This window comes from Sapajus apella, unplaced genomic scaffold (assembly GCF_009761245.1).
Source record: "Sapajus apella isolate SASKATOON/1434 unplaced genomic scaffold, GSC_monkey_1.0 scaffold124, whole genome shotgun sequence".
Taxonomy (NCBI): Eukaryota; Metazoa; Chordata; class Mammalia; order Primates; family Cebidae; genus Sapajus; species Sapajus apella.
The window spans coordinates 342,362-361,331 of NW_022437064.1; the positions used below are offsets into that span (position 1 = coordinate 342,362).

Here is an 18,970-nt window from a genome sequence, read left to right on the forward strand (position 1 = left end):
ATACAACAATCTATAAAGCAAAGAGACTACCTCTGTTAAAATACAAGTAATTCTCTTTTTTTTTTTTTTTTTTTTGAGACAGAGTCTCACTCTGTTGCCCAGGCTGGAGTGCAATGGTGCACTCTCGGCTTACTGCAATCTCTGCCTCCTGGGTGCAAGCAATTCTCCTGCCTCAGCCTCCCGAGTAGCAGAGACTACAGGCGTGCACCACCACACCCAGCTAATTTTTTTGTATTTTTAGTAGAGACGAGGTTTCACCATGTTGGCGAGGATGGTCTCTATCTCCTGCCCTTGTGATCTGCCCACCTCGGCCTTCCAAAGTGCTGGGATCACAGACGTGAGCCACCGCACCCGACCAAAAAGTAATTCCTGATGGCAATATTTTTCTTTACATAATTCATCATCTAAACACAATGAAGTGTGGAAGGCCAAAAGGAGAAAAAAACACTTCAGATTATCAAAACCAAAAGAGATGTGAAAAAATAATACATTTAACAGTGTAGGGGGTGGGAATTTAAATACAAGATCCTGTTGAATACATTGATATTCAAAGAAACAAATAGCTTTGGATCCATAGCCACAAGTTAGGTTTTCCTAAATTAAAATCAGAAGTGATTTTATTTTTGGAAGATACATTAATTCTTTGAAGTCAGAATAAGAGGCTTGACAATTTAATTTCTATATATGACTGAATATTCAAAGGATCAAACAGTGGTGCAGCAAGAAAATAAATTGGAAGAAATAATTGTTCAACAAGTAGTAATAATTAAGACCATTTAAAAATTTTCTATACACAAAGAATGAGAAAATATTGTTATAAGATTTTATACAATTAATCCTAATTTATTATTATTATACTTCTTTCTTCTTCAGTATTAGTGGACCCACATTATCTCCTGTCAATTCATTGTGTTTATTATGTGAACCATCACAGGCAGGAAACTAAAAAGAAAAAAGAATTATGAGTGTTAAAAATATGATTCATTAGGTAGAAACATTTGTGAAATGCTCTCAGAAAGAAAGCACATCACATGCTAAAAAAAGAAAATCAGATTGCTTTCCTGAATAATAGATATATTCTACATCCAACTGACCACATTCAAAATCTAACAATTTAAATAATTACTTCATTATTTGATTTAGATTTTAAATAAAAACCTATGACTGATTCCATATGAGTGACTAAAATAGACAACAGGTTTAAAAGAAAATCAGGTAAGTTCTTGGTCATTTGTGGAGCTTAAAATTCAAGCTCACCTCTTGCTTAATTTTAAAAGAATGAAATTTAATTCAAAATAACATAATTTTTTATTGCTATAAAACTCATGCATACCACACAATCTTTGAAAACAATTAAAAATATATTTTAGGCTGGGGATGGTGGCTCACATCTGCAATACCAACACTTTGGGAAGTGGAGGTGGACAAATCACTTTGAAGTCAGGAGTTCAAGACCAGCCTGGCCAACATGGTAAAACCCCATTTCTACTAAAAATAAAAAAATTAGCCGGGCATGGTGGCACATGCCTGTGTCTCAGCTACTTGGGAGGCTGAGGTGGGAGAATGCTTGAACCCAGGAGGTGGAGGTTGTAGTGAGCCAAGGTCATGCCACAGCACTCCAGCCTGAGTGACAAAGCAAGACTCTGTCCCCAACAAAAACAAATAAATAATAATAATAAATTTAAAATAATTCACTCATAACCCATCAAGATATAGGTAATAATTAACATTTTGGTATATTTTTTCCTCTGCATTCACTATGTGTATTCATGTTTTAAACAAAATTGGGATCTTACTGTAATATGCTTTCTTACTTGTATTATATCAGGATCTCATGTTATTATATATCCTTTAAAAACATGATCAGTCCTATTTTATCAGATATTTAGTTTATAAAAATTTTGCTATTACAAAGGATGCTGTGACGAACAATAAACCTCAAATATACTGACACACTTAAAACCTCAAATAGGGCTGGTCGCGGTGGCTCACACCTGTAATCCCAGCACTTTGGGAGGCCGAGGTGGGTGCATCACCTGAGACTGGGAGTTTGAAACCAGGCTGACCAACAGGGAGAAACCCCATTTCTACTAAAAATACAGAATTAGCTGGGCGTGGTGGTGCGTGTCTGTAATCCCAGCTACCTGAGAGGCTGAGGTACAAGAATCGCTTGAACCCAGGAGGTGGAGGTTGCAGTGAGCCGAGATCACATCATTGTACTCTAGCCCGGGCAACAAGAGCGAAACTCCATCTCAAAAAACAAAACAAAACAAAACCTCAAATAATCTATGATCAAGTACAAAAAAACAGATTTTTGTCAACTATTTATAGTACTTATCGCTCTAAACTCATACCCTCATTAAAAATCATCTATAAATCATCTTACTTCTCAAAAACATATACTGTCACATCAGATTAAAACAAACCCTGAAGATTAGAGATTAAAAATTAAGTATAACTTGTCCAACCAAACCCATACTGTGACAAGTATCATATTTGAACACTATTTACTATGACATCAAAGCTCTTTTCCACTAAACCTTACGTCCTCCCTCAAAGAATGTGTATTTTAAAATACATGTTACTCTAGATAAATGCCAAACATTGCAAAAGCATGAGATTTTTATTTTTCTTTGCTGCTCCAACTTTCCTAATGTAGGTAGTATCTATCATGAAATAAAACTTCAATTTAGGAATATGATCTTTCAATACCAAATATTACAGAAAAGTCTCTCATCTTACAGAACTTCAAAACTGGAGATCTAAGAGGCAAAACAATCCTATCACTACAAAACTTCAGTGTGCATATAAACAGACATCTTACCGTCTTAGAACGCCAACACCTACAATAAGCTGCTTTGGTAAGACACAAATCTTCAATGTTTATTTCATTCACTACTTTCGGATTTTCCTTTTGTATTTTAAGATTAATCAAGCTATCCTTCTGTTGTTTTTTCTTCAGGAGGAATGGACGAACTGCAAGGTAGCCAAGAAGTGCAAGTACACCAAGGAAAGGCAATAACCGAAGCCATTCTGAAACTAAACATGTAAATTTGTCAGAATCTGTAGTGCTTTTGGAAAATAACTCAAAATAGCATGTCTAGGTTCATTCTTGAGCTTATTCTTTATATGTTACTTTTCACATTAATTCCTTTTTAATGGATTCATAAAACTGTGAATAAACAACACAATCAAGCCAGCTCTACCAAGGACCGCCTTATTTTACTTATGGGCTAATTTGAGACCTGTAAAACTAGAAACCTAACTTTTCAGAAATAGGTTTCATCTCAAATATTCTCTCATTGTCCACATCAAGTCTATTTGTGTTTGTCTATTTTTATTTTAGGAATTATGATTATGATAATTATAAATAAAATTCAATATATGATATATTTTATAGATCTAGAAAGCATTTCAACTCACATCTCCTTAATACTATGTCTAAAATCATACAACAGAATATCTGCAAAATTTTTACCACTGATTCATAATATCAAACAGAACATGTCCTCTGATGCTTTAACATACATTTTTGGTAAATGTTGCTAAAGTGCACTAAAATATTGTGTAAAAGCTACTGTTTTTAAGGAATACATTGAAACTGTCTATGTTAAATGTTCTCCTTTTAACATACATCTCACTCCATAAACTGCACTTAAAGCCTTTTGGAGTACCCAGCCTGTCTTAAGAGGACAGGGAATATAAGTGATATAAATGAAACAGTCGCTATGCCTGTGGAGACAAACATACCAGGAAACCAAGATAAATGTTTCAACACACATTTAACAAACGTCTGCTAGCGCCCTGCCTCTGCCGGGCTCCCTTCTGTTCTTACAGAATTATCAGTTAACTTCCTTCACTGAATGCCTAATCTGATACCTTGCTAGGCACTATTCAGAAATTGCTTAGTTGAGAAAAGAGAAAAACGGGAAGTATACTAATACATGCTAATAAATATTAAAGATAAATGATCAGATTATGCTAAGAGTATAATGGCACTAGCTCATTTAACACTATGTTAGCTTAACAACTATATTTGGTAGGCATCATTATTATTCCCATTTTACATATAAGAAAACTGTAGCCTAAGCAGGTTTAGTCCAGGACAGCCTAAATCCAAAGCCTGTTGTCAGTTCTCATTAATCAAACCCAATAGATCTAAAATTAAAATCTGTTCCTCTCGTGGTAAAACTACTCTTAAGAAATAACTGTACTATTTTACTATTGAAAGACTTAATACCAACTCTTCCAAAATGGAATTATTTTTGATATGACATCATGCCAAAGAAATCTAAATGAAAAAACCTACTTACCTACCATTTGCATAGATAGCACCTATAAGAGTGGCTGGCAGAGAAGATACAATAAATGGTAGCTTTTATTTAGAGATTATAGAGATTGGTGAGGAAGTACTAGCAACTCCTTTGAAAAAAATATTTTGCCCAAGAACTTGACAATGCTATCTGGTGAAAATCTTCAGCAATATAATCTTGGCGTTACCAGAATAAAACTCTGTAAAAGTATGTACTTTGCCTGTCATGTTGGCTATCACATTCTCATAACTAAAGTGGAGATACTCCAAATAGATTCTTTGAGTGAATTAAAGCTCTGGAAATGACAGAACTGTTTCCTGGGGGAGAAGGAGGCCTATGTATAGATCTGTGCTACTCGATATGGGCACCAATAGCCATACTGTTTAGATGTGTACCCAAGAATTTCTATTAATCAGGTATGGTAGGATGACTGACTTGTAGAAACTGCCTTGAAATAACAGTTTATTACTTATAGTTACCAAGACGAAGAGATACACTATGCAATGCAGGGCCACATGAGGAGGTACTAGGGTTAATCAGAAGGAAGAAAGAGGAAAGGGAAAAGCATGGGCATAGGCCTTTATTGTGGTTTCCATGGAAAAGGCAAGGCAAGAAATGGTTTAGGACTTCCTAGCTTAGTGGGTTCTGGGCAACAGCAGCGGTCCCTAGTTGTCTCCTAATTGTCCTTGGGGTGATTTAGGACAGGGGAAATACTGACTTCATGTGTAAGAGTTAGATAAAGGAGGTGGTTAGGGGCATGGGCTTTGGACTGGTTGGTTTGCATACAAAAGGCATGCTCACAGGCAAGTTATTTAATATCTCTAGGAATTAAATTGTCTCCACAGTCAACAAGGCCACTAAGATGTTAAATAAAGCATCATAAAATACAGAAAATTGAAAACATGGTTAATATACACATGTGGCTATTCACATGTAAATAAGTAAAATGCTGTTTCTAAGACACACTGGTCACCTTTCAGAGGCTCAATAGCTACATATGACTAGTGGCTACCATATTCAACAGTACAGAGAACATTTGCATTACCACAAAGTTTTACTGGACAGTGCTGCTATAGATCATTGGTCTATAAAGTGCCATCTCCACAGATAGGCAAGGCTACCTTTCCAGCTTCAGCTCTCACCAACATGGTCTCCTCATGTACCTGACGCCAGTCAAAGCTACTATCTAGTAAGTAGCCTTCCTGAGTTCTTTGCACATGGAGTTCCTTCTGTTTTACCTGATTAATTTGTATAGACCCTTCAGGACTAGGGTCAAATATTACTTCCTCCTGAAGTCTTCCTCAATTTCACAAAGCAGAATTAATCACTTCCTCCTGTGTTTCCAAGCTGCATTCCTCATGTTTCTGCTACCATATTACTGTAATTACTTGTTTCTAAAGTTGTCCCTTCTATAACCTGTGAGAAAAGAAATTGTACTCTACTCTTCCCAGCACAAAGTAGATGCCTCATATGTTTACTGACTGACTTACAGAAAGAATGAACGAGCACAAATGTCACTCACTTTCTCACTCCCCATACTGTCCTGTAATTTGTATTTATACTTATCTTCTAGATCGGGCAATGAATGTCTTAGTTTGCAATTGGCCCCAGCAACCAGTATGTAACTTGAAATAGCAGTCATTTAATAAATGTTTGTTCAATGTAGAATAACATTAAGTTTTATTGTACATATTATAATATTTTAGAAGTGATAAGAGCTTAAATTTATCAAAAAGCAAGAGAATGGGAATGTAAAGATGAAAACCTTAACTTTATTTATTTTTGTGACAAGGTTTCACTCCCATTGCCCAGGCTGGAGTGCAGTGACACATTCTTGGCTCACTGCAACCACCTTCCCGGGCTCAAGCTATCCTCCTGCCTTAGCCTCCCGAGCAACTGAAACTACAGGAGTGCACCACATCTGGCTAATTTTGGTATTTTTAGTAGAGATTGGGTTTCACCATGTTGGCCAGGCTGGTTTGGAACTCCTGACCTCAAGTGATCCGCCCACCTCAGTCTCTGAAAGTCCTGGGATTACAAACGTGAGCCACTGTGCCTGGCTGAAAACCTTAACTTTAGACTCTTAAAACAGCATTTCCTAACTTAACCCACAAATCTCAAGAACAAATAGCATTAATACTGTTTTAAAATCCACTTTAGAAAATATTCTTTTGAACACTTAATTCCTTGGTAAAACACTACACTTAAAAATACAGCAACGAAAGGTACTATTACCTCCTATAAAAAGTAGTAACTTATCAAAGTCTTAACATAATCTGCTTTTTAAAGATAACTACAATGTAACTACTGAAAAACTTTATAAATGAAAGCAATACAGCTTGAAAAGCTTGATTCAAATGACTGTACATATTTATGGGGGACATGTGATATTTTGATATATGCATACGATGTTAATAAAATCAGTGTAACTGGGATATTCATTACCTCAAATACTTACCATTTCTGTACATTGAGAACATTCCAAATTTTCTCTTCTAGCTATTTTGAAATAGCTAAATTATTGATAACAATAGTCACCCCATTATGCTACTGAACACTAGAACTTGTCCTATATAACTATACTATAGTGCCCATTAACCAACCTCTCTTCATTTTCTCCTCCCTAACCTTCCTGGCCTCTGGTTACTACCATTTGACACTCTATCTCCATGAGATCAACTTTATTAGCTCCCAGATATGAATAAGTACATAGAATATTTCTCTTTCTGTGAATTAAGGCTGATTTTACATGAAGAAAGATAAAATATAGAAGAATCGAACACGAAACTTTTAAACATTTAAAACATGCTAGTCCTTACGGACCTGTTTCATATATATTAACCTATTTCAGATATTTTAGACACTTCGACAGAACACATTAGTAACTATAAATAATGTGCAAAATAATTGATTTTTTTTTTGAGAGAGAAAGAGAGTCTTGGTCTATCGCATAGGCTGGAGTGCAGTGGCACAATCTTGGCTCACAGCAACCTCCACCTCCCATGTTCAAGCAATTCTCGTGCCTCAGTGACCTCCTGAATAGCCAAGATTACAGGCGTCTACCACCACACCCAGCAAATTTTTGTATAAAATAGTGTATTTTATTCAGCATATTTTTGTCTTAGGATTTTAACGTTTATTTATTTATTTAGTAAATTTATCTCTTTTTTGGTGTATAAATACATAGGCTATAAATGCTTAACAAAATAAGGCATTATATTTTTTACTTAATGGGATGTCAGATTATTATATTATTTCCCCAACTCCTTAATATCATTTGGAAACATAAACTTTAATGGCTACATCTACCTATCATGTTCCCCAGTCATAACATAAGAGATACAAGGGGGCTGGGCATGGTAGCTTCATGCCTGTAATCACAGCACTTTGGGAGGCCGAGATGGGCAGATCACTTGAGGTCAGGTGTTTATGACCAGCCCGGTCAACATGGTGAAACCCTGTTTCTACTAAAAACACAAAAAATTAGCTGGGCATGGTGGCACACACCTGTAATCCCAGCCACTCAGGAGGCTGAGGTAGGAGAATCACCTGAACCCTCAAAGCGGAGGCAACAGTGAGCCAAGATCTCACCACTGTGCTCCAGCCTGGGTGACAGAGAGAGACTCTTTCTCAAAAAAAAAAAAAAGAGAGATATAACAGGGACCTTATTATGTCTGGATCACTTGTGTCCCCAGTGCCTATATAATGCCTGGCTCAAGTTACTTAACTTACTTTTGATTGAAGTATAATTTACAGTTCAGCTTATTGAGCTTTGTGGGGATTTTGTTTTGTTTTTTGAGAGTCTCTGTTGCACAGGCTGGAGTGCAGTGGCATTATCTCATATCACTGCAACCTCTACCTGCCAGGTTCAAGCGATTCTCCTGCCTCAGCCTCCCAGGTAACTGGGATTACAGGCGTCTGCCACAGTGCCCAGCTAATTTTTATATTTTTAGTAGAGATGGGGTTTTACCATGTGGGCCAGGCTGGTCTCAAACTCCCGACCTCAAGTGATCTGCCCACCTCAGCCTCCCAAAGTGCTGAGATTACAGGTGTGAACCACAGCACCTGACCAAACGTTGTGTTGATTAAGCACTCAGTTTGATACTACCTAAGACAAAATATATTTTCATCGCCCCAGAAAGTTTGCTCTTATAGTACCTTTCCAGTCAATCCTCCCTTTCTGATATTTATTAAGGGCTTATTAAACATTTTCTTTTCTTTTCTTTTCTTTTTTTTAAGACTAGTCAAGTGCAGCAGTGAGATGGGGGGCGGAAAAGTAGAACAAGGAGTTCAATCTGTAACTGACTGTGATCAACTGAGATAACCCACTACTTTCGGACTAGCCACTAAACATTTTCTGAAAGAAGTCAATTTCCTATTGTGAAAAACATTTTTCAATGTCTTACTCTATTACTACAAAAATTGTTTTACTATGTAATTATTAAGTACCTACTAATATGGTTTGGGTCTGTATCCCCATCCAAATCTCATCTCAAATTGTAATCCCTATAGTCCTCACGTCGAGGGAGGAATCTGGTGGGTGGTGATTAGATCATGAGGACAATCTCCCCCATGCCATTCTCCTGATAGTGAGTTCTCACAAGATCTGGTTTTAAAAGGGACTCTTCCTGCTTTGCTCTTCACTCATCTCTTTCCTGCCTTCTTGTGAAGAAGGTGCCTTCTTTCCCTTCCACTATAATTGTAAGTTTCCTGAGACCTCCCCAGTCATGTGTAACGATGAGTCGATTAAAATTCTTTCTTTTATAAATAACCCAGTTTGGGGTAGTATTTTGATGTTTTCAATTTATTTATTTTATAGCAGTGTGGAAACCGACTAATACAGTAAATGGGTACCACAGAGAGTGGAGTACTGCTATAAAGATATCTGAAAATGTGGAAGCAATTTTGGAACTGGGTAACTGCCAGAGGCTGAAACACTTTGGAGGGCTCAGAAGACAGTAAGATGTGGGAAAGTTTAGAACTTCCTAGAGACTTGTTGACGGTTTTGACCAAAATGCTGACAGTGATATGGACAATAATATCCAGGCTGATGTGGTCTTAGATGGAGATGAGGAACTTATTGGGAAATGGGGCAAAGGTCATTCTTGCTATGCTTTAGCAAACAGACTGGTAGCATTTTGCACCTGCCCAAGAGAGCTATGAAACCTTGAACTTAAGAGAGATGATCTGAAATTGAAACTTATGTTTAAAAGGGAAGCAGAGAATAAAACTTTGGAAAATGTGCAGCCTAATGATGCAATAGAAAAGAAAATCCCATTTTCTGGGAAGAAATTCAAGCTGGCTGCAGAAGTTTGCATAGGTAACAAGGAGCCAAATATTAATTGTCAAGACAATAAGGAAAATGTCTCCAGGACATGTCAGAGGTCTTCACAGCAGCCCCTCCCATCACAGGCCCAGAGACTTAGAAGGAAAAAATGGTTTTGTGGGCCAGGCCCAGGGCTTTGCTGCTTTGTGCAGTCTTGGGACTTGACACCATATGTCCCAGCCATGGCTAAAAGGGGCCAACATACAGCTTGGGCCATTGCTTCAGAGGGTGCAAGCTCCCCTGCAGGTACACAGAAGTCTAGAATTGATGTTCAAAAACCTCTGCCTAGATTTCAAAGGATGTATGGAAACACCTGGATGTCTTTGCAGAAGTCTACTGCAGGGGTGGGAACTTCATGGAGAACCTCTGCTAGGGCAGTGCAAAGGGGAAATGTGTGGTTGGAGCCCCCTAATACAGTCCCCACTGGGTCACTGCCTAGTGGAGCTGCAGCAAGACTACCGCTTCAGACCCCAGAATGGTAGATATACTGACAGCTTGCACCATGCATCTGAAAAAGCTGCAGGCACTCAATGCCAGCCTGTGAAGGAGCTGCCCAAGGCCATGGGAGCCTACCCCTGGCATCAGTGTGCCCCAGATGTGAGACATGGAGTCAAGGGAGACCATTTTGGAGCTTTACGATTTAATGACTGCCCCGCTGGATTTCAGACTTGCATGGGCCCTGTGGCCCCTTTGTTTTGGCCAATTTCTCCTATTTGTAATAGGTGTATTTACCCAATGCCTGTAGTGCCATTGTAGCTTAGAAGGAACTAACTTGTGTTTTATTTTACTGGCTCATAGGTAGAAGGGACTTGCCTTGTCTCAGATAAGGCTTTGTACTGTGGACTTCTGAGTTAATGATAAAATGAATTAAGACACTGGAGGATTGTTGGGAAGGCATAATTGGTTTTCAAATGCAAAATGGGTGTGAAATTTGGAAGGGGTCGGGGTAAAATAATATGGCTTGGTTCTGTCCCCACCCAACTCTCACCTCTTATAATCCCCATAATTTCCACATGTTGAGGGAGGAAACTGGTGAGAGGTGATTGGATCATGGGGGCGGTTTTCCCCATGCTGTTCTCATGATAGTTAGTTCTCATCCGGTTTTATAAGGGGCACTCTTGCCCTTTCAGTCCTCACTCTTATCTCTCCAGCCTCCTTGTGAAGCTGTCTGCATTCCCTCCTACCGTGACTGTAAGTTTCCTAAAGCCTCCCTAGTCATGCAGAACTGTGAGTCAACTAAACCTCTTTCCTTTATAAATTACCCATTCTTGGGTAGTATCTTTTTTTTTTTTTTCTCCAGACAGAGTCTCGCTCTGTTGCCAGGCTGGAGTGCAGTGGTGCAATCTCAGCTCACTGCAATCTCTGCCTCCCAGGTTCAAGCAATTCTCCTGCCTCAGCCTCCAACTAGCTGGGATTACAGGCACTTGCCACGACACCTAGCTAATTTTTTTGCATTTTTAGTGCAGATGGGGTTTCACCTTATTGACCATGATGGTCTCAATCTCCTGACCTCATGATCTGCCTGCCTCGACTTCCCAAAGTGCTGGGATTACAGGCGTGAGCCACTGCGCTGAGCCTCTTGGGTAGTATCTTCATAGCTGTGTGAAAATAGACTAATACAGATACTAAGTAGAGATACTGGGCTGAATGCAAATATAGTAGCTGTCTTATTTATCTCTATGTAACCAGTGCTTAGTACAGTGCTTTGCACAAAACAGGATTTCAGTAAATAACTAATTCAGTTTATCTGTGGTATAAATCCAGCTCTTCATATGCTTGGAACCAGGTTTCGTTTGTCTGTAAAGCAGGAATAACAACTGTAAGTTCATTTGTTCAACAGTATTTACTTAGTACCCACCACACTCCACAAATTGCACTATGTGGGGATACAGGCTAATAGTTAGATAAGGTCCCTTCTCTCATAGGGTATCTATTTCAGAGGAAAGAGACAATAAGTAACAAACAAGATGATCACAGACTGTAGTAACTGTTATAAAGGAAATAAAGGATGATATAAGAAAAAAACGAAACTAACCTGGGGCAGAGTAGTAGGGTGGCTGCAATTTTAGGTAAGGGGTCAGGGATGTTTTCTGAAAAAGAACCTTTAAGCAGATACCTAAAGAATGAGAAGCCAGGAGCTCAAGGACTTGAGAGCAGAATTTTCAAGGCATAGAAAAAAGTAAAGAATCTTCTAACTTCATAGGGTTGTTGGGAGAAACGAATGAAATAGGAACCCACTCAGTAAAAACTACAGAATACAATTCAAACTATTAATGCATTCTGCCTTAAAACTATATAGTTAGGTAAATATTTGTCTCCTCCTCAACTAAACAAAAAATCCCTAACTCCCCACCCTTTAAGAGACTTACATAAACCAAGACCTCAATAAATTTTAGCCTAAATGAGTTTGTACTCCAATAAACTGGCATTTGAGATAATTCCATAAGGTCTGGACTTATTTTGTCTTTGTTCATGGCTTATGAATAGTAACGATGTAAGTTAAAATACAGGAAGACTACATAAAATATTTAAGAAAAAAACTTTCAGCACCTTCTAAAACGTAATGCCTCACATGTATCAAGTGATGGGAGAGGTACTGAAGATACAAAAATTATAAAACACAGTCCCTATCAGAAAGGAGCTTGCCTTTTAGTATGGAATACAGACCTATAAAAAAGGATTATAGTACTGTATAGTATGAGCAATCATACAGAAGCAATGCAGAGGCAGAAGTTATTTACTCTTTACTGGGATGAGCAAAAACTGTACAGGTGTTGATACTTAAATAGGTTTCTGAGAGATGAAGAGTACAGAAATTCATGGGAATACGGGAGGAGGAGCTTCATTCCATGCAGAGGTATGACATACCTGAAGTATCTGGGAAACTAAGCAACATAGTATTGCTAGAATATAACAAAAAGGAACTGTAGAACTAAGCAGGTGCCATATGATGACAAGCTCTGATATTCAATAGGTAGGTAGGAATCTACCCTGTGCATAATAGGAAACCACTGAAATATTTGAATATTAACCTAACTAGGAAATTGTTTACCTATGAAGTCACTCTGGTATCAGATGGAAGATGGATCAGAGGGCCACAGGAATAGCACTGAGGGCTAGTAGAAGAAGACAAGGCAAGACAACCTGTTGGAAATCTATGAAAATGGTCTGGAAGAAAATAGTTTGAGATAAAACTAAGGCAGTGGCCATTAAAGCAGAGAAGAGAGAACAAATGTGAGTAGTCTCTACTAGGATTCCCTAAACTGCAGAGAACAGTATGTTTGTGCTTGCATTTTTGTTTTCTTTTTTAGCTTAAAACAACAGAAATGTATTCGCTCACAGTTCTAGAGGCCAGAAGTCCAAACTCAAGGTGTCAGCATGGTTGGTTCCTTCTGGAGGATCTGACGGAGAAGCTGAGGTGTCCATTAGCTTGAAGGACTACACACCAGTCTCTACCTCCATCTTCATTCACTTGTGTTCTCCCTCTGTGTGTGCCCAAATTTCCCTTTTAAAATATTTTAATATAATTTCGACTTTTAGGTTGAGGGGGTAAATATGCAGGTTTGTCACATGGGTATACTGTGTGATGCCGAGGTTTGGGGTATGACTGATCCTCTCACCTAGGTAGTGAGCACAGTACCCAATAGTTTTCAACCACTGCCCTCCTCCCTCCCTCCCCTTTTGCAGTTCCCAGTGTCTATTGCTGCCAGCTTTATGTCCATGAATACTCAATGTTTAGCTCCCAATTACAAGAATATTTGGTTTTCTGTTAATCTCCTTAGAACAATGGTCTCTAGCTACACTCATATTGCTGCAAAGGATATGATTTTGTTCTTTTTTATGTTTTGCCAATTTTTTGTTGTTGTTGTTTGAAGACAGAGTCTCACTCTGTTGCCCAGGCTGGAGTGCAATGGCACCATCTTGGCTGCAAACTCTGCCTCCCAGGTTCAAGTGATTCTCCTGCCTCAGCCTCCCGAGTAGCAGGGACTACAGGCATGTGACACCACACCCAGATAATTTTTTGTATTTTTAGTAGAGACAGGGTTTCACCGTGTTAGCCAGGATGGTCTTGATCTCCTGACCTCGTGATCCGCCCGCCTTCGCCTCCCAAAGTGCTGTGATTATAGGCGTGAGCCACCACACCTGGCCTATAAAAACATTTTTTACTTATTCTCCGAGAAGACACCAAATGGCGAATGACTTCAATGGGGGACAGTGGGGGCAGATCAAAGGCCCCAGGGGCCCCCAGTGGCTTCCACCGAGGTTTCTGCAGAGGTTTCAGCAGTGGCATCCAGAGCCCAGGTCATGGCAGCGGATGAGGCCAGGGCTGGGGCCTAGGCTGTGGAGCTCGCCAAAGAAAGGCCGAGGATAAGGAGTGGATGTCTGTCACCAAGCTGGGCCACCTGGTCAAGGACATGAAAATCAAGTCCCTGGAGGAGATCTACCTCTTCTCCCTGCCCATCAAGGAATCTGAGATCACTGACTTTTCCTGGGGGCCTCTCTAAGGACGAGGTTTTGAAGATATGCGGGTGCAGAACCAGACAGCCAGTGCACCAGGTTCAAGGTATTTGTTGTCACTGAGGACTACAATGGCCATTTTTAGGTGTTAAGTGCTACAAGGAGGTGGGCACTGCCATCCACAGCATCATCAACCTAGCCAAGCTCTCCATTGTCTCCGTGCAGAGGCTACTAGGGGAACAAGATCAGCAAGCCGCACACTGTCCCTTGCAAGGTGACAGGCCGCTGGAGCTCTGTGCTTTTGCACCTCTTCCCCTTGCCCAGTGGCACTGGCATCATCTTGGCACCTATTCCCAAGAAGCTGCTCATGATGGCCGGTATCAATGACTGCTATACCTCAGCCAGGGGCTGCACTGCCACCCTGGGTAACTTCGCCAAGGCCATCTTTGATGCCATCTCTAAGACCTACAGCTTCCTGACCCCTGACCTCTGGAAGGAGACTATATTCACCAAGTCTCCCTATCAGGAATTCAGTGACCACCTTGTGAAGACCCCCACCAAAGTCTCCATGCAGATGACTCAAGCTCCAGCTGTAGCTACAACATAGGGTTTTTATATAAGAAAAATAAAGTGAATTAACCCCGAAAAAAAAATTTAACATACACAGAGACAAACTCAGATCTCAATGAGGAATTATATTCCACAGAACTAGAATTTTTCCCTTTCAGATTTTCAAAAGTCTACATATAGCCATATCATTTTATGACACCACAAAAATAATACTGGCAGCTTGGTTGCTGGTTATTTTATATTTTCTCATTTATCATTTGTAGCTAAGCACAAAAATGATTTCTATTTCTTACCTGTAGAAAAGATAAAATATTTTCAATGCATGGCTTTACTGTTACTACTTAAAACCTAAGTTAGGGCCGGCCACAGTGGCTCACAGCTGTAATCCCTGCACATTGGGCAGCCGAGGCAAGCAGATCACCTGAGGTCAGGAGTTCAAGGCCAGCTTGCCCAACATGGTGAAACCCCGTCTCTACTAAAAATACAAAAAATTAGCCAAGCGTGGTGGCATGCACCTGTAGTCCCTGCTACTCCAGAGGCTGAGGCACGAGAATCGCGTGAATCCGGGATGCAGAAGTTGCAGTGAGCTGAAACTGCACTCCAACATTAACAACAGAGTGATACTCCATCTCAAAAAGCAAAATAAAACAAAAACGTAAGTTAAATATAAATTAATCACAGTAATTTATCTTGAAAGCCTCACTCTTGAAAGTGTGACTTTCAAGAAGTCACACTTCTTGAAATCTTCATAAATGAAGATGGGTTGTTTCTGATAAGTAAGAATTTCCTGTACTTAACTAGTATATGCTAATTAAAGTTCTCCATGTGTTTTCTAAGAATGCAGTGTCATCATAAAAGGGTCAATTGCTTTAAAAAAAAAAAAAGCTAGATTTAAATAGGAAAGGAAACATAGACAATAATAATGTGAACAGTATTGTTTTTTGCTCTAATTTTCATAGAAGAAAATGGAAATAGTTTTTGGTCTCCTAGACATTTTAAACAATTGCTAAAAAGTTGTCTTCCAGGTTTTTATTTTAACAAGCCTACATTATGGATTCTACAAATAACTCATTTAAGAAAACCAAATGTCATTAACTGTTACAATCTATTCAGAATGGGAGACTGAGAGTGGAAAATAGCCACTGAAATTTTTCTTCCATAGTACTCCGAAATTGTTTTGTCCAATCCAAAACAGGCTATCTCGTTTTTTTTCATAAAGCAGTTATTAGAAGTATGTTCATGTTTCCTGAAAAGACCAGTAATAAAATGAGAACTATTAACTATAGACACACTGTAATGGGACTTAAGTTAAATGTGTGTTATTAAAATACTTCTCAGAATTGTCATTGTTTCTGAGAATCAGTCTTCATATTAAACATTTAACGACTTTAGAAAGGAAGTTACTATATATTCAGGATTTAAGAGGGAAAAGGTTTTGGTTGAGTTTTCTTAATGTCTTTAATAGGAATTAAATATTTCTTGACAATAGGGATCCTCAAGAAAAGAAAAGATACTTCTAAAATCTAGCCATTAAATCTAGTTTCATACTTTCTAGTTTTCTTCAATTATACTTGATCTACAGAAAATTGAAAATGCAGCCACCACCTGGAAAAAACATACATAATTCATTGGACATTTTCCTTTCTTGAAAAAACTCAACAGTTACCTTATGCAAATTATTAAGAAGGTAAGTTGGCAAAAGGGTGCAAATGTCACAAAACGATCATACCCTTTTGGCCTTGTATTGCTATTTTAGTGAAGACATTCAAGAGGGAGAAATATGACAACTGGTATTTGGTTACTTGCCAGTGAACTATTACATAATGAATTTTAAGTAACAGGAACATTCCTAATTTCCAGCTATACAGAAAGAATGGTTAGACCCATCGTGACGTTAAAACTAAAATAAATATTTACTTAGGAAAAAAATGAGGATTACATTAAAATAAATAAAGTACTTAAAAGAAATCAGTGGGGAAAACCAAAATTTTATGAAATTGCTGCAGTTCTGTCAGAATAAACTAGTAGGATCAAAAGAATTTGATGTTTATAAACACTTGATGTAAAACTTTTTCATTTTATTTTACTTTTGCATTCCTTTTTATTATTGTTACCATGCTTTCTATTCAATTGTATGTTTTCTACTAAAACTCTTAATATTTAAAAAATGTTAAAATCTCACAATCAACTCAACAGAGCAGCTCTCTGACCATAATTCAATGAATCTCTAGATTTGGAAGACAATGTAACTATCATCTAGTTTATCCCTTCTGAATCTATCTACCACCCCACCACCAGAGTCTTTTTGTTTGTTTGTTTTCTTCATCTTTGAGAGGGGTTATCACCGAAGCACCACATTTGTTTGGGGAAAGTATTCTTTAATAAAAAAAAAAAAAAAAAAAAAACTTCCTTAGACTGAAATTTACCTCCCAATAACCTTCACCAATTTGGTTAATTTGGTATCAGTTCTATATTTTAGTCTACACAAATCTTATTTTTCTTATACCTGTGCAACTGCTATATTTTAGGTCAGGTACTATAGATTTGTAGAATGTTCCTGGCAAGGCAACTCTATTTACCTCAAGTATCTTAATTCATGTTTGCAACTCCCTGATAACCTAGGACATAGGAATTGAATATTTGCTGATTTCTTCACTCTTCTTCTCGTTCGAGTCTGGTTAGACATATCCCCCATACAATGAAATGCTTGTAACTCAACAAAATCTCCCAAGTGTTGACTGCATTCTGGAGATTTTCATCCCTTAGATGTGAAATCCTCATGAGTTGTGGGTTCTTTAACTTAAGTGAGGGCCCTGAAGTATAGAACGTTACATTATGTTCATTAAATTTCATTTTCTAAGATTTCACTCCTCATACCAGACTTTGAATACTTTCTGGGTAAGGTATCTTTCTTCCAACTCAAGTTACCTCAACTGGCCATGGGACCGTAGAAACGAAGGTGACCTCAAATGTCCCATTGATAGGTCAACTCTAACCTGAGGGAACGGAAGTTATCTCCTAATTTCGTTACTAAATAAAACGGTCATATACGTGTTACCCGTAAGTCTGTATTTATTTCCCACACACTCCCACCCACAAGCTGAGGGTACTACCCAGCCTATAGCTGGGGCTGCCTCTAACAAGGTGCCTTAGATAACGACGACTTATCCCGCTTTAAAGTAAGTACGCTACAAACAGCGATGAGCAGACAGGAGATGAAAGAGACTGGCCTGCTCCCAACTCAGCTCCTCTCTGCAAAAACCTGGTTATCTAGCCACGGAAGGACACCGGAAACAACTCCGAGGACAAAGACCCTGGGCAGTCATGCACCGGGAGGCAGCATCACTTGCGTTCCCGAGGCGGCTACGCCGGCGCGCGCAAACCTTTCTCTCCGCGCGGGGGTCACGGGGTCACGTGCCAGGCGCCGAGCTTCGCCCCGCCCCTTGGCCCTAGGATTTTTACACCTCCTTTCCCCGCTCAGCGAGCGTGCAAGGATGGGGACTGGCTGATGGGGGAGGATTACCTGTGAGTCTCGCGAACCCAGTAATACTTTCGGGGACTGGGAGCCGCTTCAGATACGCGGGGAGCTGCACCTTCAAGATGCGGGCCACGCTCTCCAGCACCATCCTGGCCAGCAGTGTCCGCTCGTCTCCTGAGCCCCCTCCGCTCTGGTCAAGCCGCAGCGCCTGCGCCGAGAGCGGAAACGGCCAGCGGGCACTGGCGGCCTTGGCCTGGGCGGCGGGCGGGGCGGCGGGCGTGTGTGGAGAGGTGACCTGCCGGGCGCCGATTGGCGGCGGACGAGTGACGTACACGGGAACGGGCGGGTAGCGAGGCCCTCCTCGTAATCTGTTGTGAAGGTGGCCCTCCTTTTGGGCCTTTAAAGTCTGTAGATGCTGGAGGGCAGCAGAAAAAAGATACTGTGTGAGATGAGATAAGCACGTGAGAGTGCTTTCTAACCGGAAAGTGCCTTTCAAAAGTGAGTCCCTCTTACTGTCTGTACTTCGTCCCCTGTCGCCACATCTCTTCCCCTACAGTTAGGTGCTGGGGCCCTAGGGTTGCGTAGTCACCCGCGAGTATCCTCCTCCCCCTACCCACATCGCAGTGCCTAATTTTACTCCTTCACCCCAAAGCCCAAGCTTAACAAAATAAAAATTAAAATATTTTAACTAAACCAGGAACTGCTTACAGCTCTGCCCCTTGGCAACTTAACTGCAGCCCTGTCTCCAAAAACCTTCTCTAGTTTTTGCCACTCAGAGAAGATTCATAGTAGCCCTTCCTTAGATATTTTCAGTTCCTTCCAAAG

The 18,970-nt window shown here is 39.6% G+C and overlaps 1 protein-coding gene across 1 annotated transcript; it reads right to left on the reverse strand.

Annotated features, from left to right (window-relative positions):
- Window positions 1-469: 469 nt before the first annotated feature.
- On the reverse strand, window positions 470-18,416 carry CISD2 (CDGSH iron sulfur domain 2). Its single transcript, XM_032261602.1, has 3 exons — window positions 18,191-18,416; window positions 2,825-3,039; window positions 470-942 (listed from the first exon to the last, which is right to left on the reverse strand). The coding sequence occupies exons 1-3, from the start codon at window positions 18,291-18,293 to the stop codon at window positions 853-855; spliced, it is 408 nt and encodes a 135-aa protein (XP_032117493.1). The 5' UTR covers window positions 18,294-18,416; the 3' UTR covers window positions 470-852.
- Between the last annotated feature and the right edge of the window lie 554 nt (window positions 18,417-18,970).